Source organism: Geotrypetes seraphini, chromosome 14 (genome assembly GCF_902459505.1).
Source record: "Geotrypetes seraphini chromosome 14, aGeoSer1.1, whole genome shotgun sequence".
NCBI classification, from domain to species: domain Eukaryota; kingdom Metazoa; phylum Chordata; class Amphibia; order Gymnophiona; family Dermophiidae; genus Geotrypetes; species Geotrypetes seraphini.
The window spans coordinates 76,802,101-76,823,371 of NC_047097.1; the positions used below are offsets into that span (position 1 = coordinate 76,802,101).

Consider the following 21,271-nt stretch of genomic DNA (forward strand, 5'->3'; position numbering starts at 1 on the left):
TCAAGGGACGATGGGACAGACAGGTGGGGTCGCTTCAGAGGAATGCTTAAAAGATGGATTCCTGAAGGAGGGAGGAGGGAGGGTTCTTGAGTGGGCAGACTTGTTGGGCCGTCAGCCCTTTTCTGCCGTCATACTCTGTTTCTATGTTTCTATGAGCCTGTTCGGTTGGGAGGCACTTTGCAAAACTATCCTGGCGCAGGGCCAGTGGATGGTGCTGGAATGCAGTTGTTCCATCCATCACCTGGAATGTCGTTCACTCCAGCTGGCTCTCTTGCGGGTTCAACTTTCTCCATCGGAAGGCGATTTGGTGTTCTCCGACACCACGTCAGCGGTGTCTTTTGGCAAGTGTCTGAGGGAAGCGCACATTGTCCCCTGCTGAGTCTGGTGGCCCAGATGCTCTTTTCCTGGGGGGAAAAGTATCAGGTGACCTTGTCCGCGGCCCAAGTGACCGGCATAGACTCCATTTAGGCTGACTTTCTCAGTTGTCTGATTCTGGACCCGGGAGATGGGTCCTTATCCAGGATGGCATTCGAGACCATCGTTTGGTGGTGGGGCCGTCCGGCCCTCCATCTGGTGGCATCTGCCTGGCTCCAGAAGGCGGTCAGATTCTTCAGTTGACGCAGACAGGGCGGCAGTGAGAGGCTGGTTGCTCTGTTCCCGCCTTGGCCCCTGGGGAGGATCTTCTTTATGTTTTTCCTCCATGGCACTTGGTAGGGCGTGTTCAGCACTGAGGGTATGCTCGTGGGTGTGGTGCTCCAGGTGGCCTCAGTTGGCCTCTGAGAACGTGGTACGCACAGTTGCGCATGGACCAGAGGGCTGTGGCTTCTCTGTCCCCAGAGGTTCCCATAGTGCTCCAAGTTTCAGTCTGTTTTGGGGCTTACGGGCTTGGCTCTTGAGCGTGCAGCTTTGTCCGCTCGGGACTATTCTTCTGCGGTCATCTCTACGCTCCTTCAGAGTGACTGGAACTCTGCTGTGTCTGGCTTTGCTCAGGCCTGGAGGTGTTTCCAGGTTTGCTGTGTGAGGGCTTGGGTAGATTCCTCAAACCCCCCCCCTCTGTGGCTCATGTCCTCAAATTCCTGCAGGTTGGCAGTGTCTTCACTCCATGTCTAATTGCGGGACTTTTGTGTTTGGGGCCCGCTGCTCTCAGGGGTTCTCTGGCGTCTCTCCATTGTCCACTTCTTGTGAGGGGTGGGGAGACTGCAGCCTCCTTTCAGGAAGCCTTGTTCCTTATAGGATTTGTCTTTGGTTCGGCTTTCACTGGCTAGTCCACCCTACGAACCCCTGGATCAGATCTCTCTGAAAGATCTTTCCATCAGGACCGTGATTCTTGTAGTGTCCCGTCTGCACGGCCGAGGTCCTTTCTCCAAATTTCAGATTCTGCAGTTTTCTGCCAGTCAGATGTCCTTTCTCCCGAAGGTGGTTTCCCTGTTCCTTGTCAGTCAAAAAGTTTGGTTGCCCGCATTTGATCTGTTGGGCTCTATGTCCCAGGCCAGGTGTTGCGGTCGCTGGATGTCCAGCTTCTCCTTCCGAGATACCTGGCGGCTTCCGATGACTTCCGTCTTTCCGATCGTCTGATTGTCTTGGCAGGTCCGGCTCGCAGGGGCTGGCCTGCTCCCAGGGCTTCCATCTCTACATGGATGTGAGCGGCCATTTCCGCTGCTTCTGTGCCAGCAGGGAAGAGGCCTCCCCTTGGGGTGAGGGCTCTCTCTACCAGAGGAATGGCTTTCTCTTCGGCCGAGTCTTCTGCTGTTTCTCCTGATACAATTTGCAGAGCATTCACTTGGGCCTGGATTCCTGCCTTTGCCAAGTTTTACCGACTTGATGTGGCAGCTAAGCAAGATGCTGTTTTTGGGACTTCAGTCCTGGCAGCAGGCTCATTGGGTCCCCATTGGGACTGCTTTGATACGTCCCGCTGGTGAAGATTCCAGAGTTTATTGTACAAGAATGAAATATTAGGTTACTTACCTCTGCTAATCTTCTTTCTTGTAAATAGACTCTGGAATTTTCACACCCACCCATCTCTTCTGTCCAATTCGCAGGCCACCTGACAATACATGGTAAGTGGATGTCTATCTTGACCAGCCTCCCTGAGATTCCCTTCTGGTCCCTTCTATATAGGGTTGGGAGTTAGGGGGATCCTGGGGTGGTAACCCCATCTGCGCCCTCAGGCTATGTTTCTTTTTCAATGTTATACTGTTCTTTGACATTGTTCCAATTTAAAGCTATGCAATGTTTGGCCATTGGCCACTAATTGTTCTGTTTTATTTCTCCTGAGCAGAATTGACATGTAACGGGGGAGTTCCCACACTCCTCTCTTTCCTTTCTGGTGTTTCCTGTTCTTCTTAGGTTTCCCTGGCTTATTTACAGACTGGAATTCTAAGGCACGTGACAGGATGTATATACCTAGGGAGGGGCTAAAGGTTAGAAACATAGAAATTGACGGCAGAAAAGGGCCATATCCCATCGAGTCTGCCCATACCAATGACCAACTCCCTGACTTTTACTCCCCTATAGATCCCACGTGAATATCCCATTTTTTCTTAAAATCTGACACGCTGTTGGCCCCAATCACCTGCTGAGGCAGCTCGTTCCAATGATCGACCACCCTTTCGGTGAAGAAGTACTTCCTAGCATCACCTTGAAATTTCCCTCCCCTGATTTTCAGCGAGTGTCCTCTGGTTACCGAGGTCCCTGTAAGGTTTGTTTTGGAATATCTGCAGCTCAGAGCTAGAGAGGATACACAAACCCACTGGTGAAAATTCCAGTGTCTATTTACAAGAAAGAAGATTAGCAGAGGTAAGTAACCTAATCTTTCGTTCCTTTTCTAGAGACTGGATTTCCACTTCCCACTTGATGCACTCACTGAGTTGGCTGAGAGACATGACAGATCTTCATGGCACCATACTTGCTGCCACTCATCATCCAGTAGACGCTCTCCTCTGCACTAGCCCCAATGCTCATCTACACCGGGGTGTCCACTCTTACAAATCTTGGTATAATCTGTAAAAAGGCAAACCTTACCTTCTAACACTTCATCAATTTTACTCACCAACATAGTGAACAGAATCGGTCTCAGCACTGATCCTTGAGGCACTCCACAACTCGCCTTTCCTTCTTCCATGTGAATTCCATTAACCACCACCCACTGGCGTCTGTCCATCTAGCATACGTCTTCAATCCAATTGTCTTGTTGCCCAGTCAAAGAATTCAATCAGATTCGTTTGGCACAATTTACCTTTAATTAAACCATTTTACTTCTGATCTTGTAACCCATTAGATTCTAGGAAATTCCACTTCAGCAACGCTTCCATAATTTTTTCAATAACCAAAGTGAGGCTTACCAGCATTTAGTTTCCCGCTTCATCTCTATGGCCGCTTTTGTGAATAGAGACCATACCCGCTCTTCAATCCCATGGAACCTCTCAAGTATCCAAGGATTTATTGAACAAATCTTTTAAGAGGACCCACCAGAACCTCTGTGAGCTCCATCCAGTCTCATGGCTTTGTCCACCGTCAATTTTTCAATTTGTTCATAAACATTTTCTTACGTGAATGGATGGTAGAGAATGACACGGGAAAAAAATGTGTCCCCGTCCCCGCCCCATCCCCACGACCACCGCCCCTGTCACCGCCCCGTCCCCGCGACCTCTGTCCCCGCCCAGCCCCATCCCCGCAACCACTGTTCCTGCCCCGTCCCCGCGACCACTGTCCCCGCCCCGTCTCTGCGACTACTATTCTCGCAGCATCCATACAAGCCTCAGTACTGCAATATTTAGCTTATTCCTTCCTTATAAATCAAAGTTCTGGCTGCTGAACTAGAGAAAGAGATGTTCAGCTGGCAGGGCTTTGTTTATAAATTTTTATCAACACGACTAATATACTACCTTATCCTAAAGCAAAAAAATAAATAAATAAATAAATAGAAATTTTTTTCTACCTTTGTTGTCTGGTTTCCTCATCTTCTCATTCAATTCCTTCCATCCACTGTCTGTCTTCTCTCTGCATCTTCCATTTGCTCTGTTACTGTGCATCTCCCTTCACGCTCCCCCCATAGTCTGGCATCTGTCTTCCAGCGTCTTCTCCCCACTCTCTGTTCCCCATTTCCCTTCCAGCGTCTTCTCCCCACTCTGTCTTCCCCATTTCCCTTCAGCGTCTTCTCCTCACCACCACCCTTCCCTCTCGCCACCTCACCGCCCTTTAGCTCCACTTGCGTGGCCCGAGTATCTCCCTCCCTCCCCCTTACCTTTGTGGCACGTTTTAAATAACTTTCCAGAGTAACTGTCTCAAGCTGGCCGAGCCTGCCTGCAGTCGCGTGCGTCTGTGGGTGGAAGCTTCTCCTCTGACGCAACCGTAAGTTGCATCGGAGGAGAAGCTTCCGCCCGCAGATGCACGCGACTGCAGGCAGGCTTGGCCGGCTTGAGAAAATTACTTTACTAACGCGCCGCGAAGGTAAGGGAGAGGGAGGGAGATAAAGATTTCAAAATTTATCATTGAAACTGACTCAGTTTATAATATAATATCAAAAAATTCATAGAAACCACTTCTCTTAGTGGCACAGTAACTAAGAGAAGTGGTTTCTATGAATTTTTTGATTTTCTGATAAACTTCATAGAGTTAGTTTCTGTGCCACTAAGATAAGATAAGTGGTTTTTATGAATTTTTTGATATTATAAACTGAGTCAGTTTCAATGATAAATTTTGAAATCTTTATCTATTTACAACAAAACTGCTATTCTTGCACAGAATGTTTCATATGACCTCATACAACTTCATTATTAATTTTGACAATCACAATAACTTTGCTTATACAAAATTATAAAATCCATTGAAAAATGTTTTAATTATTGCACTTAATGAATTATTACATTCACACGAAGGGGATGGTGGCAGACCAGTGATTGAAACTACAATATTGCATTTGTCAATAGCCTTTGGCTGTTATGAGACGTAGCAATACGGTCTGAGGTTTGCCTTCATCCATTTATGATCTATTTGTGCAATTGAATTGATAAAGTTATTTTTTATTTTTGTTTCATTCCACTTTCTTTGTGTATTTAATATTAAACCACACCATGTGGTGATCACTGGTTGCCACATGATCATCCACTGTAACATCAGAAACACTTTCCTCATTTGTAAACACTTAAGTGCAAAATGGCCTCTTCCCACATGGGTCCCATAAGCAACTGCTGGAGCAGTTCCCCCTGTATGACTGACCTGGTGTAGAATAAAAGTGAAAGCTGCTTTGGCATGCCAACCACTTCTAACACTAGGTCAATGTGTGATGTAGGTTGCTGCATTTAAGTGCAATATGATGGGACAACTGTGGCTCACTTTTCAGGATTGTGCTATATAAGTTGCAAGCTAAGTTTACAGAGTAACGCCAAGCACTTATTCACATAAGAGCCAATTAATGGTGCCAACTGTGTGCAGTAGTGCTGCTATTCTATAAACTTTAGCCACAATTGACAAATAATATTGGGCAATTTGGCACTTGGGAATTCATTCTCCTAAAAAAGTAAGCTCTGAATGGCAAAGTTTGGTAGCTGAAAAGCTAATAAAAATACTTATCTCTTTTAGAATGGACTTTGATGATGAGGATGGAGAAGGACCCAGCAAATTTTCAAGGTGTGTTTTATGAGCTTTAAGAGAAATGGAGAAATAGAAACAAATGCATTTCTTCCCGAACAATGCAAAATATAGACAGCAGATGTAAATTCTCAAAATTGACATAATTCAATCACTAAATTGAAAATAAAATTACTTCCCCTACCTTTGTTGTCTGGTGATTTTGTTTTTGTAACCATCTTTTCCCAGTCTCTGGTTACACTTCCTTCTGTCCGTGCTCTTAACTGTGTATCCAGAGCCATCTTATCCATTTGCTGGTTTTCTCTCCTTCGCTTTCTGCCATACATACATGTTTAATAAATAATATATGAACTGACTTCGCATTCAACACAAACCTGTCTATGAAGTGTAATCAATATGTTTTAAGTTGCTCAGAAATGTGAAACTCAACAAGGGGGGAACGCACCCCCCTAGAATGGGAACAGAGTTTACCTCCCAGTCATTGCAACTGTTTCTGTAGAGATCACACTTCAAGCCAGGATGTTAGTTAATAAAGATTGTTATAGTCCTTGAAATGATATAAAGTATAGGATTTTCTCCTTTCTTCTTATGCTTGTTTTATACTTGTCAGAACATCACTTTTGAATGATTAATAGAATCATAACTTAGCTCAATGAGGGGTTTGGGTTACTCAATATTACATCATCTGAACTTGTACACAACACTTGAATTTCTTACTATTATCATATTAAACACATAAATTAATTCCCTCCATCACCCACCTTTCCCACAAATATTGTAGTCAAAAATATTATATAAGCATTAGCTTCATATTTATTGATTAAACCTTAAAATGCTATTCCATCCCCCACCCTATAAATATAAATGTACTTTCAGTGTAAAATGGCATCTAATCATTACAATAAGTTATCAGTGGCCCCCAAATCTTTTTAAAATTATTATAATTCCCTTTTTGTATGGGAATTGTTCTTTCCATTTTGTATATGTGACGCAATGAATTCCACCAGAAGGTGTAATTAAGTCTTGTGTAATTTTTCCAATTCCTAGTGATATGTTGAATGGCGACTCCTGTCATTATCAATAAAAGTTTATTATTAAAAACATAAGAACATAAGCAATGCCTCTGCTGGGTCAGACCTGAGGTCCATCGCGCCCAGCAGTCCGCTCACGCAGCGGCCCAACAGGTCCAGGACCTGTGTAGTAAACCTCTATCTATACCCTTCTATCCCCTTTTCCAGCAGAAAATTGTCCAATCCTTTCTTAAACCCCAAAACTGTACTCTGCCCTATAACGTCCTCTGGAAGCGCATTCCAGGTGTCCACCACACGTTGGGTAAAGAAGAACTTCCTAGCATTCGTTCTGAATCTGTCCCCTTTCAACTTTTCCGAATGCCCTCTTGTTTTTTTATTTTCTGAAAGTTTGAAGAATCTGTCCCTCTCTACTCTCTCTATGCCCTTCATGATCTTGTAAGTCTCTATCATATCCCCTCTAAGTCTCCTCTTCTCCAGGGAAAAGAGACCCAGGTTCTCTAATCTCTCAGCGTATGAGAGACTTTCCATCCCCTTAATCAGTCGTGTCGCTCTCCTCTGAACTCTCTCGAGTAACGCCATATCCTTCTTAAGGTACGGTGACCAATACTGGACGCAGTATTCAAGATGCGGACGCACCATTGCCCGGTACAGCGGCAGGATAACTTCTTTCGTTCTGGTTGTAATACCCTTCTTGATTATACCTAGCATTCTATTCGCTCTCTTAGCTTGATGAAATTTGACTTTTTATTCTCATTGAGGTACCGAATAAAATTGTATCATATGATAGAGCTACATGGTTATCTAATAAACAATTAATTTGAGACCAGATTGATTTTCAAAAGGCCGTGATGCAGGGACAATAGAATATTAAATGATCTAGAGTCCCTGCTTCCAGATTACAATGCCAGCATCTATTAGACTTAGAGCTATCCAACTTTTGTAATCTAACTGGGGTCCAAAATGCTCTTATGTAACAAAAAGAACCAAGTTTGTCTCATAGATGCAGACACTGTACATCTCATTCTCCAAGACCAAATTCGTGGCCATTGAGATGCAGAAATCTGATGCTTAATCTCAATGCTCCAAATGTCTCTAAGACCAGTCTTAGGTTTTTTATTCATATATCCAGTTATTAATTTATACCACTGTGCGGCCTGGTGTCCCAAGAAATCTGCCTGAAAGCATAAGAATTCCAAGCTATACTGATTATTAAGATTTTTCCATTCAGGGAACCCCTCCTAAATAGCCTGCTTCAGCTGCAACCATTTGAAACTTTGTGATTTATTAAGACCATATTTATGTTGCAACTGTGAAAAATCAAGCAGTTTACCATTTAAAATAACATCATCTAAGGTCCGTATACCTGTAATAATCCAATGCTTCCATACGATTTTCAATCCGCCAATTTGAATCTTGGAGTTTAGCCATATAGATTGATTTGTTGATTTATGTATTGGGTTAGGTGTTAAATTACTGATATAACGCAATGTTTTCCATGTATCCATCAATATTCTGTTCTCTTTATATATTCTAGGCATCTTTACACTGATAACATGAGTCACCATTCCAGATTCAACCAATCTGGGATATTTTCCCTGAGCTCTGGGAGGACCCAATACATACCTTGGCGTAAAATATAGGCTTGATGATACCTATAAAAGTTTGGAAAATTTACCCCACCCTCCGCAATTGATCACTACTGCAGACCCACTCGGTTTCCATTTTAGCAATGTTGATGTCTAATTCTTTTCCTTTTGGAATGGAGCACAAGCCCTCATTTGACTCCTCTATAAAGAGATCCTGTGTAGTGACACAAATCTGTTTCTGAGGTGAGCTACCATCCTGTTCTAGGAACATCTTTGCATACTGCCTTTACATTCTGTTTCCGTTTCCTCCTATGCCGTCATTTTCTGTTTTTCTCCATTTTCATCTTCATAAATGATAAGATCGATATTGTGAGATTGAGCACAGTTTTGTTCTTATGAGCACCAGCCATAAGCCGATAAGATTTCCCAAAGTAATACAGCTTCTTTGTCAGCTTTGCTGCTGCCAGCAATCAGGGAGCAGTAGCGGTAAACAATGTGTGCTGACGTGCATGCAGGGTAGTTACAGAACCCAATGGAAAAATGCTTGCTATTAGTATCCATCTGCTTACAGTTCTCACATTTGTTGAAACCAAACAGACATCCCTCATGTTCCTCTGGTAATAACTAAAACGTATGGCATTCAAGGACAGATGTAAAACATTTACTCTCTGCACCCACACTATGCAAGTTATCAAAGTCAAGACTGTTCTAGCAACAGTAAACAAAAATACTCCTTCCACAAAATGGGGCAGCTTTCCAGCTTTTCATGTCAAACCATATTTCACAGACATGTACAAGCTGTATATTAAGCATGCTAAAAATGAAGAACCTCAAGGATAAATATAGCTCATCCAGTCATACAAGAAACAGCTCTACAGCACCTCTAGGTTCCTTCCTAAGGTCTCACTGAGGATATGAAATAGATGCAATACCCACTTCCAGACCTCTTCCACATAATTTATGGAGAGGTGTTACTGAGCCTTGAAGGAGACCTGTATGATTGCACTACAGCAAAATAAAAAAGTAGTAGATAAAGATCAAAGTGAAAGCTAGGGCAAAACAGTTTAGGTAAAGATGCAGGTAATAATTAGCAATGTATTAAAAATATTTTATTTTTAATTTGCTTATATGTCATTTGAAAGCTGCTTGATGTTAATACAACTTTAATTTAATTCTTTATACTGGGGGGGGGATGGGGGGACCACAACCACCACCACCACTACTTATGGCAACAGTAAAGTTAGAATAGGGTCATTAAATCCAGTGGCGTCCCTAGTATATATGACAGCCAGTGCTGATCATTTTTTAACAACCCCCTCCTCTATATAACAAAGTTAATTTTAGTAATAATCCATGAGTCACACAACAAGGGTGCACCTAGGAAAAGGCAGCATCTTAAACACTGCAGTGAGCACTAGAACACCAACACACGCATTGTAAAACTAAACAAGCCAGATCCTGCACAGTCGATGCTAACAGAAAACCATGTCCTTTTCATACACACAGAACACACAGATAAATCCTTGCCCAATATGGAATAATCACAAACTAAAAATAGAACTATATAGACAAAAGTTATAAGAACATAAGAATTGCCACTGCTGAGTCAGACCAGTGGTCCATCTTGCCCAGCAGTCCGCTCACGTGGCGGCCCTCTAGTCTAAGACCAGCACCCTAACTGAGACTAGCCCTACCAGTGCACGTTCTTGTTCAGCAGAAACTTGTCTAACTTTGTCTTGAATCCTTGGAGGGTGTTTTCCCCTATAACAGCCTCTGGAAGAGCATTCCAGCTTTCCACCACTCTCTGGGTGAAGAACAACTTCCTTACGTTTGTACGGAATCTAACCCCTTTCAACTTTAGAGAGTGCCCTCTTGTTCTCCCTACCTTGGAGAGGGTGAACAACCTGTCCTTATCTACTAAGTCTATCCCCTTCAGTACCTTGAATGTTTTGATCATGTCCTCTCTCAATCTCCTCTGTTCGAGGGAGAAGAGACCCAGTTTCTCTAATCTTTCGCTGTACGGCAGCTCCTCCAGCCCCTTAACCATCTTAGTCGCTCTTCTCTGGACCCTCTCGAGTAGTACCGTGTCCTTCTTCATGTACGGTGACCAGTGCTGGACGCAGTACTCCAGGTGAGGGCGTACCATGGCCCAGTACAGCGGCATGATAGCCTTCTCTGATCTGTTCGTGATCCCCTTCTTTATCATTCCTAGCATTCTGTTTGCCCTTTTTGCTGCAGCCGCACATTGTGTGGACGGCTTCATCGACTTGTCGATCAGAACTCCCAAGTCCTTTTCCTGGGAGGTCTCTCCAAGTACCGCCCCGGACATCCTGTATTCGTGCATGAGATTTTTGTTACCGACATGCATCACTTTACACTTATCCACGTTGAACCTCACCTGCCATGTCGATGCTCGTTCTTCGAGCTTGATTATGTCACGTTGCAGATCTTCGCAATCCCCCTGCGTCTTTACTACTCTGAATAACTTCATATCATCCGCAAATTTAATCACCTCGCTCGTCGTACCTATGTCCAGATCATTTATAAAGATGTTAAAGAGCACGGGTCCAAGCACCGAGCCCTGCGCCCACTGGTGACGCTCTTCCAGTCCGAGTATTGTCCATTTACCCCCCACTCTCTGTTTCCTATGCTCCAGCCAGTTTTTAATCTACGTGAGTATTTCACCCTCAATTCCATGGCTTGCAATTTTCCGAAGTAGTCGTTCATGCGGAACCTTGTCGAACGCCTTCTGAAAATCCAGATATATAATGTTGACCGGATCACCCTTGTCTATCTGTCTGTTTACTCCCTCAAAGAAGTGCAGCAAGTTCGTCAAACACGATCTGCCTTTGCTAAAACCATGCTGACTGGTCCTCATCAGCCCGTATCCGTCAAGGTGATTAATGATGCTGTCCTTTATCAGTGACTCTACCATCTTTCCCGGTACCGAGGTCAGACTCACCGGTCTGTAGTTAAACTGAACCGCCAAGAAACCAGACTCTGTATACATACATACATATTACATTTTCACTCAGCAAATTGTATTTCTATACTATTGCCTCCTGAGGTCTCTGATCTCTGTATTTTCTCTGAATATCTACTTATTGTATTTCGCTGAATGTCCTGCACTCTTGATTGTAAACCGCCTAGAAGTCGCAAGATTGTGGTGGTATAGAAGAATAAAGTTATTATTATTAATATTATACAATGCAACATCACAGAAACAGTGACACATGTCCCCTAATACTGTGCAAAATATAAAGACAGTAGATATAAATTTGAAAAAATTGCTACATAACAATCACCACTTTACAAATTAACAAATAGAAATAAAACAAATAATGAGAAATAAGAAAATACAATTTTATTGGACTAATCCATTTTTCAATTAGTAGTAATTAGCTTTCAGAGGCCGAAACTTTCTTCAAGACAGTACAGTATACTGCTGTTATGGTATCCTGTCCTGAGGAAAGGGGTTAGTCAAAAAAAAATTGCCTTATTTCCATTTCCTGTTTATAAACTTTAATCAATACAGTTACAATACTACTTGATTCTACGTAAAGCAACAAAAAAATTTTTTTCTATCTTTTATCGTTTCTGCTTTACTCATCTTTTCGCTCTCTTCTTTCTAGTCAGCGTTAGTCCTCTCTCCCTTCCATGCAACATCTGTCCTCTCTCTTTGCCCCTTCCACACAGCCTTTGCCTTCTCTCTCATTACCCCTTCCATCTACTGTCCACCCTCTCTTTACCCCTTGCATACACTGTCCACCCTCTCTTCCCTTTCCATCCAGTGTCCGCCCTCTCTCTCTCTTCCATATGGCATCTTCCCTCTTTCTATGTCCCTTCAATAAACTGTATATCCTGTGCCCTTTCTCTCCTTTGCACATGATTCATTTCAGCTTCACCCCCTCTCCATTTTTTTGTCTCCACCCATTCCCCTATGCTCTGGCATCTCTCTCTTCTCCTTTCCTTTCCTTCCCTTCCCTCCCCCCATGCCTTGGCATCTCTCTCCTATCTCTCCCTCTACCTCCTTGCTCTGGCACCTCATCTCCTTCCTTTCCCTCTGGTCTGGCATTTTATGTCTACTTTGTTTCCCTTCCCTCCCCCATGCCCTGGCATCTCTCTCCTCTTCTTCCATCTCCACCTCCCACTCCATTATCTAGCATCTCTTCTCCTTCCTTTCTCTCCCTCCTTCCTTCATTTCACATGGTCTGGCATCTGTCTCTTCCCCCCCATATGCCCTGACATCTCTCTCTCCATGGTCTGGTATCTCCTTTCCTTTCCCTCCCTCCCATGGTCTTGGCATCTCTTTCCTCTCTTCTCCCTTCCCTGGTCTTCCTTCTCCTTCCTTCCCTCTCTCTCCCCAGTTGGGTTCAGCAGCAGCATTTCTCTTCCTCTCCCCCTCCCCAGTTGGGTTCAGCAGCAGCAGCATTTCTTTTCCTCATCCCCTCCAATTGGGTGCATCAGCATTTCTCTTCCCCCTCCCCCCAATTGAGTGCAGCAGCAGCATTTCTCTTCCCCCTCCCCCCAATTGAGTGCAGCAGCATTTCTCTTCCCCCTCCCCCCAATTGGGTGCAGCAGCATCTCTCTTCCCCCTCCCCAATTGGGTGCAGCAGCATCTCTCTTCCCCCTCTAATTGGGTGCAGCAGCATGTCTCTTCCCCCTCTCCCATTGGGTGCAGCAGCATGTCTCTTCCCCCTCTAATTGGGTGCAGCAGTATTTCTCTTCCCCCTTCCCCCCAAATTGGGTACATCAGCAGTAGCATTTCTCTTCCCCCTCCCCCCCAATTGGGTGCAGCAGCATTTCTCTTCCCATCCCCCCCCGTCTCACACACCCATCGGCAGATTTGCTACAGACTAAGGCAAGTTGTAAATTTCCTTCCGTCGCTGACCTATCTCCCATAAGTCAGTGACGGAGGGAAGCTTACAACTTGCTGCTCTTGCTTGCTTCGGGCCTTCCTCGTTGCCAGGTTCTGCCTTCACGGAAACAGAAAGTAGGCAGGACCCAGCAGCGAGAAAGGCCCGAAGCAAGCAAGAGCAGCAAATTATAAGCTTCCCTCCGTTGCTGACCTATCTCCTGCTTTAGCCTGTAGCAAACTCATGCTCCGGGACTCTAATGGTACCACTGTCCGTGCCAGCTTCCCTTCTCTTCCCTCCCCTCCCCTCGGGACGTAACTTCCGGTTTCATAGGGAAGAGAAGGGAAGCCGTTAGAGCCTCAAAGCACGGGTTCAAATCGCTTGCTGGTGTTTAAAAAAAAAAGTCAGATGGGAGTCAAACATTGATCTTTCGGTGGTTCTTCAGGCTATGCCGAGTCAGTCCGGGGAATCCACAAGCCGGTGAGAGGGTTTTTAAAAAAATGTTGAGTAGCGGCGGCAGCAGGATTCGCGACAGATGGCAGCCAGGCAGTCATCCAAATTAGCCAGGCGGAGCACCCGGCTAAAAGGCGCTAGGGAGAACACTGTCATTCCAAATTTTTACTGCTAGAAAGGTAAACATGGAGTAGAAAACACATTTGTACTGAAGATTTTTTGTGGATGGTTGTGTAGTTTAATTTTGTGGTTAACCATTATGTGTTGTTATTATATTGTGTGCATACAGTCATGTGAGAAAATTAGGACACCCCATGAAATATTCAGTTCTTTCTTAAGAAATGTTCACATATTGATGTCATATCTTTTTTTATTTATCTCTGGAAAAGAAACTGATGTAATTGCAGGTAAACAAAAATTTTCCTTGATTTATTCATGAAACAAAAGATATCCACAAAAATGTGTATTATAACTAAGGAATGTGTGGAATAGTCTCTTAGAAGAGGAGGTGGAGACAGAGACTGTGTCTGAATTCAAGAGGGCCTGGGATAGGCATGTGGGATCTCTTAAAGAGATAATGGTTACTGCAGATGGGCAGACTAGATGGATCATTTGGCCTTTACCTGCCATCATGTTTCCATGTTTCTAAGGAATAAATTAGGACACACTAATAGCTAGTGTTAACCCTTTGGCTGAAATAAGTGCAGTGAGTTACTTCTTGTAACCATTTACCAATCTTTGACATTGGTCTGAGGAAAGTTTGGCCCACTCCTCAATGCAGAATTCTTTCAGCTGTGTGATGTTTGAGCGGTTTCTTGCATGTACAGCCCATTTCAAATCACCTCACAGCATCTCAATGGGATTAATATCAGGGTTTTGACTCGGCCACTCCAGGGCTCTCCATTTCTTAGCTTATAGCCAGTCCTTGATGGATTTACTGGTATGTTTTGTGTCATTGTCGTGTTGCAGAGTTCAGTTCCGCTCAGCTTTAATTTTCTTACAGATGGTCTCGCATGTTCCTCAAGCACCCTCTGATACATGGTAGAATTCATAGTGGATTCTATGATGGTGAGCTGGCCAGGTCCTGTTGCAGCAAAGCATCCCCAAACCATAATATGTCCACCTCCATGCTTCACAGTTGGTATGAGGGAAGGAAATGCAAGAAAGCAACAGGCTGCAAACTCAAGTGTATGTACACGAACCCAAGGAGCCTAAGGAATAAGATGGTAGAATTGGAAGCTATGGCACAAAGATAACCTTGACATCATCAGCATCATGGAAAATGCACTGTGCTATCGAGATACCAGCTATACCGCAGAGACAGAGTAGGACAAAAAGGTGGGGGTATTGCCCTATACATGAAAGAGGGAATCGAGTCTACAGAGAGAAATGAAAAATAAGGTAGAGTCTCTATGGACCAATATACCGGGCACAAATGGAACGGAAACAAAGATTGGCATCTACTACTGACCCCCAGGGCAGTCCGAAGAAACTGATGGAGAAATGATTAAACACAACTACAAGGGAGGCTACGCAGTTATCATGGGCAACTTCAATTATCCGGGGATAGACTGGAACCTAGGCACCTCTGGCTGCAATAGGGAGACCAAGTTCGTGGATGCTGTAGGCGATTGCTTCCTGGAACAACTTGTCAAGGAAAATATGAGAGGAAATGCAATTCTGGACTTAATTCTAAATGGACTATGAGGACCGGCGCAAGGTGTAGAAGTAGAAGGGATGCTGGGAAACAGTGATCCACTTCAACCTGGACACAGGGGCAAAACATTGATCCAGAACGACGGCCACGGCACTGAACTTCTGAAAAGGGAATTATGAAGGGATGAGAATCATGGTGGGAAAGAAGATTAAGAAGAGAATAAGCACTGTAAAAGTGTTAGAGCAAGCATGGTCCCTTTTTAAGGACGCAGTCACTGAGGCGCAAAATCTATATATATTGCGTATCAACAAGGGATCCAAGAGGAAAAAAAACAAGGAACTGGCATGGCTCACTGTAGCGATGAAGGAAGCAATCAGAGACAAGAAGACTTAATTTAATTTAATTTAATTCTTATATACCGCTAATAACCGTGAGATTTCTAAGCGGTTTACAAAAATGATGCATTAAAAAGATACAATAGATAAAAATAAATAAGATAGGTACTTGGAAATTTCCCTAACTGTCCCAAAGGCTCACAATCTAACTAAAGTACCTGAAGAAACAATTAATAAAAAGTAAAGATAAAAATATAAAGAGAGAGGTAGAGATAGAGATAAATATGAATATTCCAACAAGTAATGTATAAATAACTATTTTACATCTTACAATTGAAAATATTCTAACATCAGCGAAATATCAGGATACAGTTATGAAGAGGGAATTTTTAGCAGACAGGGAATGTGGATACCTAGTGTGAGGAAGAAATTCAGGATAAGATGTTGAAGGTATGTTCGCGGGAGAGTGTCTGGCTAGGACAAGAATTTCTTAAACAAAGTGGTCTTTAGTTCTTTCCGGAAGATGCTGTAGGTCAACCTAGCGGTATCGATGAAATAGCATAGCCATGATTGCTGTCTACCAGCTTGAAACTTGAAAGTTCTGTCTAGGAAGGTTCGATATCTGCAGCCAACGATTTTCGGGTATGCAAACAGGTTGTTGTTTCTGGTAGATCTAATGGGGGAATAGAATTCAAAATGAGGTAGGAGGTAATTAGGGGCCATTCCCCAGATTAATTTATAGCAAAAGCAGGAGAACTTGAATAGAATTATTTCTTCGATTGGTAACCAGTGTAGCCGTTTGTAAAAGGGACTAACGTGATCACTTTTCTTTAGTCCGAATATTAAGCGGACGGCCGTGTTTTAAATTATTCACAGTTTTCTTACGGTTTTTTAGATATCCCCAAGTAGATGATGTTACAATAGTCCAGGGTGGATAGAATCAGAGACTGAACCAGTAATCTGAAGGATAGAGGGTCGAAATATTTTTTTATGGTTTTCAGTTTCCAAAGAGTGGAGAAGCATTTTTTTGTCACCGAGTTTATGTGATCGGTCATAGTTAATTTGGTATCAAGAGTGACTCCTAATATTCTTATAGTTTTTAATATTGGGTGGTCGTGACCATTTATTTGTATTGTTGTTGTGGTGATTTTTTCCTTTGGGCAAGCCAGGAAAATTTTTGTTTTTTCATAGTTTAGTTTCAATTTAAAGTTTGTGGTCCATTGTTCAATTTCCATCATAATGAAGGAGATGTGCTTGGATGTGGCATTCGTCACATTTGTTATTGGAATTAATATAGAGATGTCATCTGCATAAATGTAATATATTAGATTTAACTATTGCAGTAGGTGACCTAGGGAGGAGATATATATGTTGAACAAGGTGGGAGATAGCGGGGAGCCTTGAGGGACTCCCGAGGGACTTTTCCAGGATTCCAAGTAATTTCCATCGTTGACCACTTGATATGATCGTTTAGTTAAAAAGCCTTGGAACCAGGTCCACACACTTCCCAATATTCCCATTGCTTCTAGACACGTGAGCATTATTTCATGATCCACTAGATCAAAAGCGCTACTAAAGTCTAATTGTAAGATCAGGGCGCTGGTGCCATGACTGAAGAGATTGTATAGTTGATTAAAGAGAGAGCCAAGGACTGTCTCAGTGCTGAATCCTTTTCTAAAACCTGATTGATAGTCATTTAAGAGATTGAATTTTTCTAAGTGATTTACAAGTTCCAGGTTGACCAATCCTTCTAACATTTTGGTGAAGAAGGGGGTGCTCGCAATGGGTCTGTAATTGGACATCAAAGTGAGTGAGGTCTTCTGGTCTTTGGGGATGGGTGTGATTAGAATGTGACCCATATTTTCCTGGTAAATTCCAGTTGTAAGTATGGATGTTGGCCAGTTAAAAAGATCCCTTTTGAATTCGGGAACTGCAACTTGCATGATCTGGGATGGGCATTCATCTAGAAGACAATTTGATTTGGCGTATTTATTGAATAATGTGAGGAAGTTAGACCAATCAGGGTGTTCGAATTCATTCCAGTACATATCGACATTGAGCTCTCTTTCCTGTGGAATGAACTGGAAAACGAAGTTGGGTGAAGGTGAAGATATTGAGGCTCTTAAATCAATGATTTTTTTGCTAAAGTGGTCAGCGAGGATGTTGACTGTTGGTATCCGTTCATTTTGGATTTTTAGGATCTGTGTAGTGTCTGTTAATTTGTTCAATATTTTGAACAATTCTCTACTATTGATATTGACTGCTCCTATTTTTTAAGGAATGGAAAAGGTAAAAAACGGACAAAAACTGGAAAAAGCACAAACAGCATCAAAGCAGGTGCCATAAGGCGGTAAGAGGGGCCAAAAGAGACTACGAAGAAAAAATAGCCAAGGAGGCAAAAAACTTCAAGCCATTCTTTCGATATATTAAGGGGAAATGATCCGCGAAGGAAGCGATGGGGCTGTTGGATGACCATGGAATCAAGGGAGTACTATAGGAGGACAAAGCCATCGCTGACAAACTGAACACATTTTTTGCATCTGTATTTACCAAAGAGGATATATACAATATACCAAAGAGGATATATACAATATACCAGAAGAGGATATATACAATATACCAGAAGCCGACAGGCTATATGCAGGAAACGAAGACGGGAAACTGACAGGGTTGAAGGTCAGTCTAGAAGAGCTATGCAAGCAGATTGATAGGCTTAAAAACGATAAATTCCCGGGACCAGATGGCATCCATCCGAGGGTAATCAAGGAACTGAAAGGGGTTATAGCTGAACTGCTCCAACTAATAGCCAATCTGTCTCTCAAATCAGGAAGGATTCCGGAAGACTGGAAAGTGGTGAATGGTACGCCGATCTTCAAGAAAGGTTCAAGGGGAGATCTGGGAAACTACTGACCAGTGAGTCTGACCTCGGTACCGGGAAAGATGGTAGAGGCATTGATAAAGGACCACATCATTGATTACCTTGATGGACACAGTCTGATGAGGACCAGCCAGCATGACTTCAGCAAAGGAAGATCTTGCTTGACTAACTTACTGCACTTCTTCAAGGGAGTAAACAGGCAGATAGACAAGGGTGACCTGGTCGACATTGTATATCTAGATTTTCAGATGGCGTTCGACAAGGTCCCGCATGAATGACTACTTCGAAAAATTGGGAGCCATGGAATCGAGGGTGAAATACTCATGTGGATGAAAAACTGGTTGGCACATTGGAAACAGAGAGTGGGGGTAAATGGACAATACTCGGATTGGAAAAGCATCACGAGTGGAGTGCCGCAGGGTTCATTGCTTGGGCCCGTGCTCTCCAGCACTGGTCGCTGTACATGAAGAAGGACATAGTACTACTCGAAAGGGTCTAGAGAAGAGCGATTAAAATGGTTAAGGGGCTGGAGGAGTTGCCGTACAATGAGAGATTAGAGAAACTGGGCCTCTTCTCCCTTGAAAAGAGGAGACTGAGAGGGGGCATGATCGAAACATTCAAGATAATGAAGGGAATAGACTTAGTGGCTAAAGACAGATTGTTCACCCTCTCCAAGGTAGGGAGAACGAGAGGGCACTCTCTAAAGTTGAAAGGGGATAGATTCTGTACAAACATAAGGAAGTTCTTCTTCACCCAGAGAGTGGTAGAAAACTGGAATGCTCTTCCGGAGGCTGTTATAGGGGAAAACACCCTCCAGGGATTCAAGACAAAGTTAGACAAGTTCCTGCTGAACTGGAACGTACGCAGGTAAGGCTAGACTCAATTAGGGCAGTGGTCTTTGACCTAAGGGCCGCCATGGGAGTGGACTGCTGGGCACGATGGACCACTGGTCTGACTCAGCAGCGGTAATTCTTATGTTCTTATGAATGCTGTATTTGGTGTACGCCAAACATGTCCGCTTTTCTGGTGTCCACATAATTCAATTTTAGACTCATCTGTCCATAGAATACTATTCCAGTAGTCCTGGTATTTGTCTACATTCTCTCTGGCAAACTTCAATCTGGCCTTGATGTTTCTCTTAGAGAGCAAAGGATTCCTCTTTGCACACCTTCCATGCTATTTAATTTGTGCTGTCTCTTTCTGATTGTAGAGGCATGCACTTTTACAACAGTAGCAAGAGCCTGCTGTAGGTCCCATGATGACATTTTAGGGTTTTTGTAGACTTCTTTTAGCATCTTGCGGTCTGCTCTGGGGGTCAACTTGCGTGGACGGCTAGACCTGAGCATGTTGGCAGTTGTTTGGAAAGTCCTCCATTTGTACACTATTTTCCGGACCGTGGAATGGCTAATGTCAAATTCTTTCAAGATCTTTTTAAATCCCTTCCCAGACTTATAAGCTGCTACAATCTTCTTTCTGAAGGTCTCAGCCAGCTCTTTCGATGTTATTCCCTGCCTCACCTCAGCATCTCTTTCCCTCACTCTCTCCTTTCTTCCATCCTATGGCTTATGCTCCCCTCCCTCCTTCCCTTCATTCTATGTCCCAAGCTCATGCCCCCTCCCTCCTTCTCGAGTCTCAACATGCCCCTCTTCCTCCCTTCATTCTGTGCCTCAAGTACTTGCCTCCTTCCAGCAGGTGTTTACCTTCTAGCCGGCTCCCTTCTCACTGCTGCAGTTGTTTCTGTGCACAAAGCCGTGGGTGGCGGCTCCTATGCATGTTGCGCCTGAACCGGAAGCTTTCTCTCTGACATTGTGACGTCAGAGGGAAGGCTTCCGGGTGAGCTGCGGGACACACGAGGAGCCGCTGGCTGTGGCTTTCTGCACAGAAACAACTGTGGCAGTGAGGAGGAGGGAGCCAGCCAGAAGATAAATACCCGGGGGAAGCAATTAGCAAAATGCTGCATCGCCCTCAAGCCAGCTGCCTGCGGCCCGCGGATTGGACTCCCCTGGTGTATTGAAAGGCACACAGTCATTGCGGGCCGGATTTGCCCCGTGGGCCTTGTGTTTGACGTATGTCTTAGGCAATTGAACCTTTCAAACAACACAATATAAGATACTCATGGAGAGAAACTAGCCTGTTTCTCTCCCCCTTTTTTCTATCATAAATTGGAGTTCTTCCCTTGTCCCCATTGCATTGTATGTTATTTTGTTTTATTTTTATTATTACTATTATTTTTAAATGATGTTAATTTCATTGTATGTTGATACTAATTTTCTTGTAAGCCACTTAGTTATGCTGTGATTTTTGGGATATCAAGAAATAATAAAACTTGACATTTATTGTATTCAGATGGGCAGCATATAGGTTTACACAATAGATTGGTACAACTCCTGGGAAAAGGAGGATTTGCTTTTTGATGCCTCTTGTTGCTAATGTATAAACTCAAGACGTATACAAATTGAATCCCTCTTGAATCTCTTATGCATCAACATTTTCATATTTGGTATCAGGTGATGTGAGCTTTTTGTATAATAGATCTGATTGGCAGAATATAGCTATTTTTTCAGATCTGAGCTCAGTACTTGTACAATATGTATTAAAGAAACTTTGGAATATTTTCTTCTTGATACTCAGAACATTGAACATGCAAATGAGTCCTGTTAATGGAAATAAGTGTTTCATAGTGAATGCAAAGAAAGCATGTACTTGGTAGACCAGATTTGCATGCAGTTTCTAGTAACGTGTAATTGTACTGAGTCATTCTGTGATAGGTCTCCATTTTTGAAATCTTGCATTCAGGCAACTTTTCTGCCTTGGGTTCTTTGCCTGTCAGTGCATATGCAGGAAACTGCTCTGTCATGGTGAACATTTGTGCTGTGTTTTTCTCTT

The 21,271-nt window shown here is 43.3% G+C and overlaps 1 protein-coding gene across 5 annotated transcripts in view; it reads left to right on the top strand.

Annotated features, from left to right (window-relative positions):
- Window positions 1–21,271, top strand: part of ARNT2 (aryl hydrocarbon receptor nuclear translocator 2) — a 247,304-nt gene that overhangs the window by 27,434 nt on the left and 198,599 nt on the right. For all 5 annotated transcript variants that reach the window (XM_033920572.1, XM_033920576.1, XM_033920573.1 and 2 more), the window contains one exon: window positions 5,581–5,628. In XM_033920572.1, coding sequence (XP_033776463.1) covers window positions 5,581–5,628 — 48 coding nt within the window. The remainder of the gene's footprint in view (window positions 1–5,580; window positions 5,629–21,271) is intronic.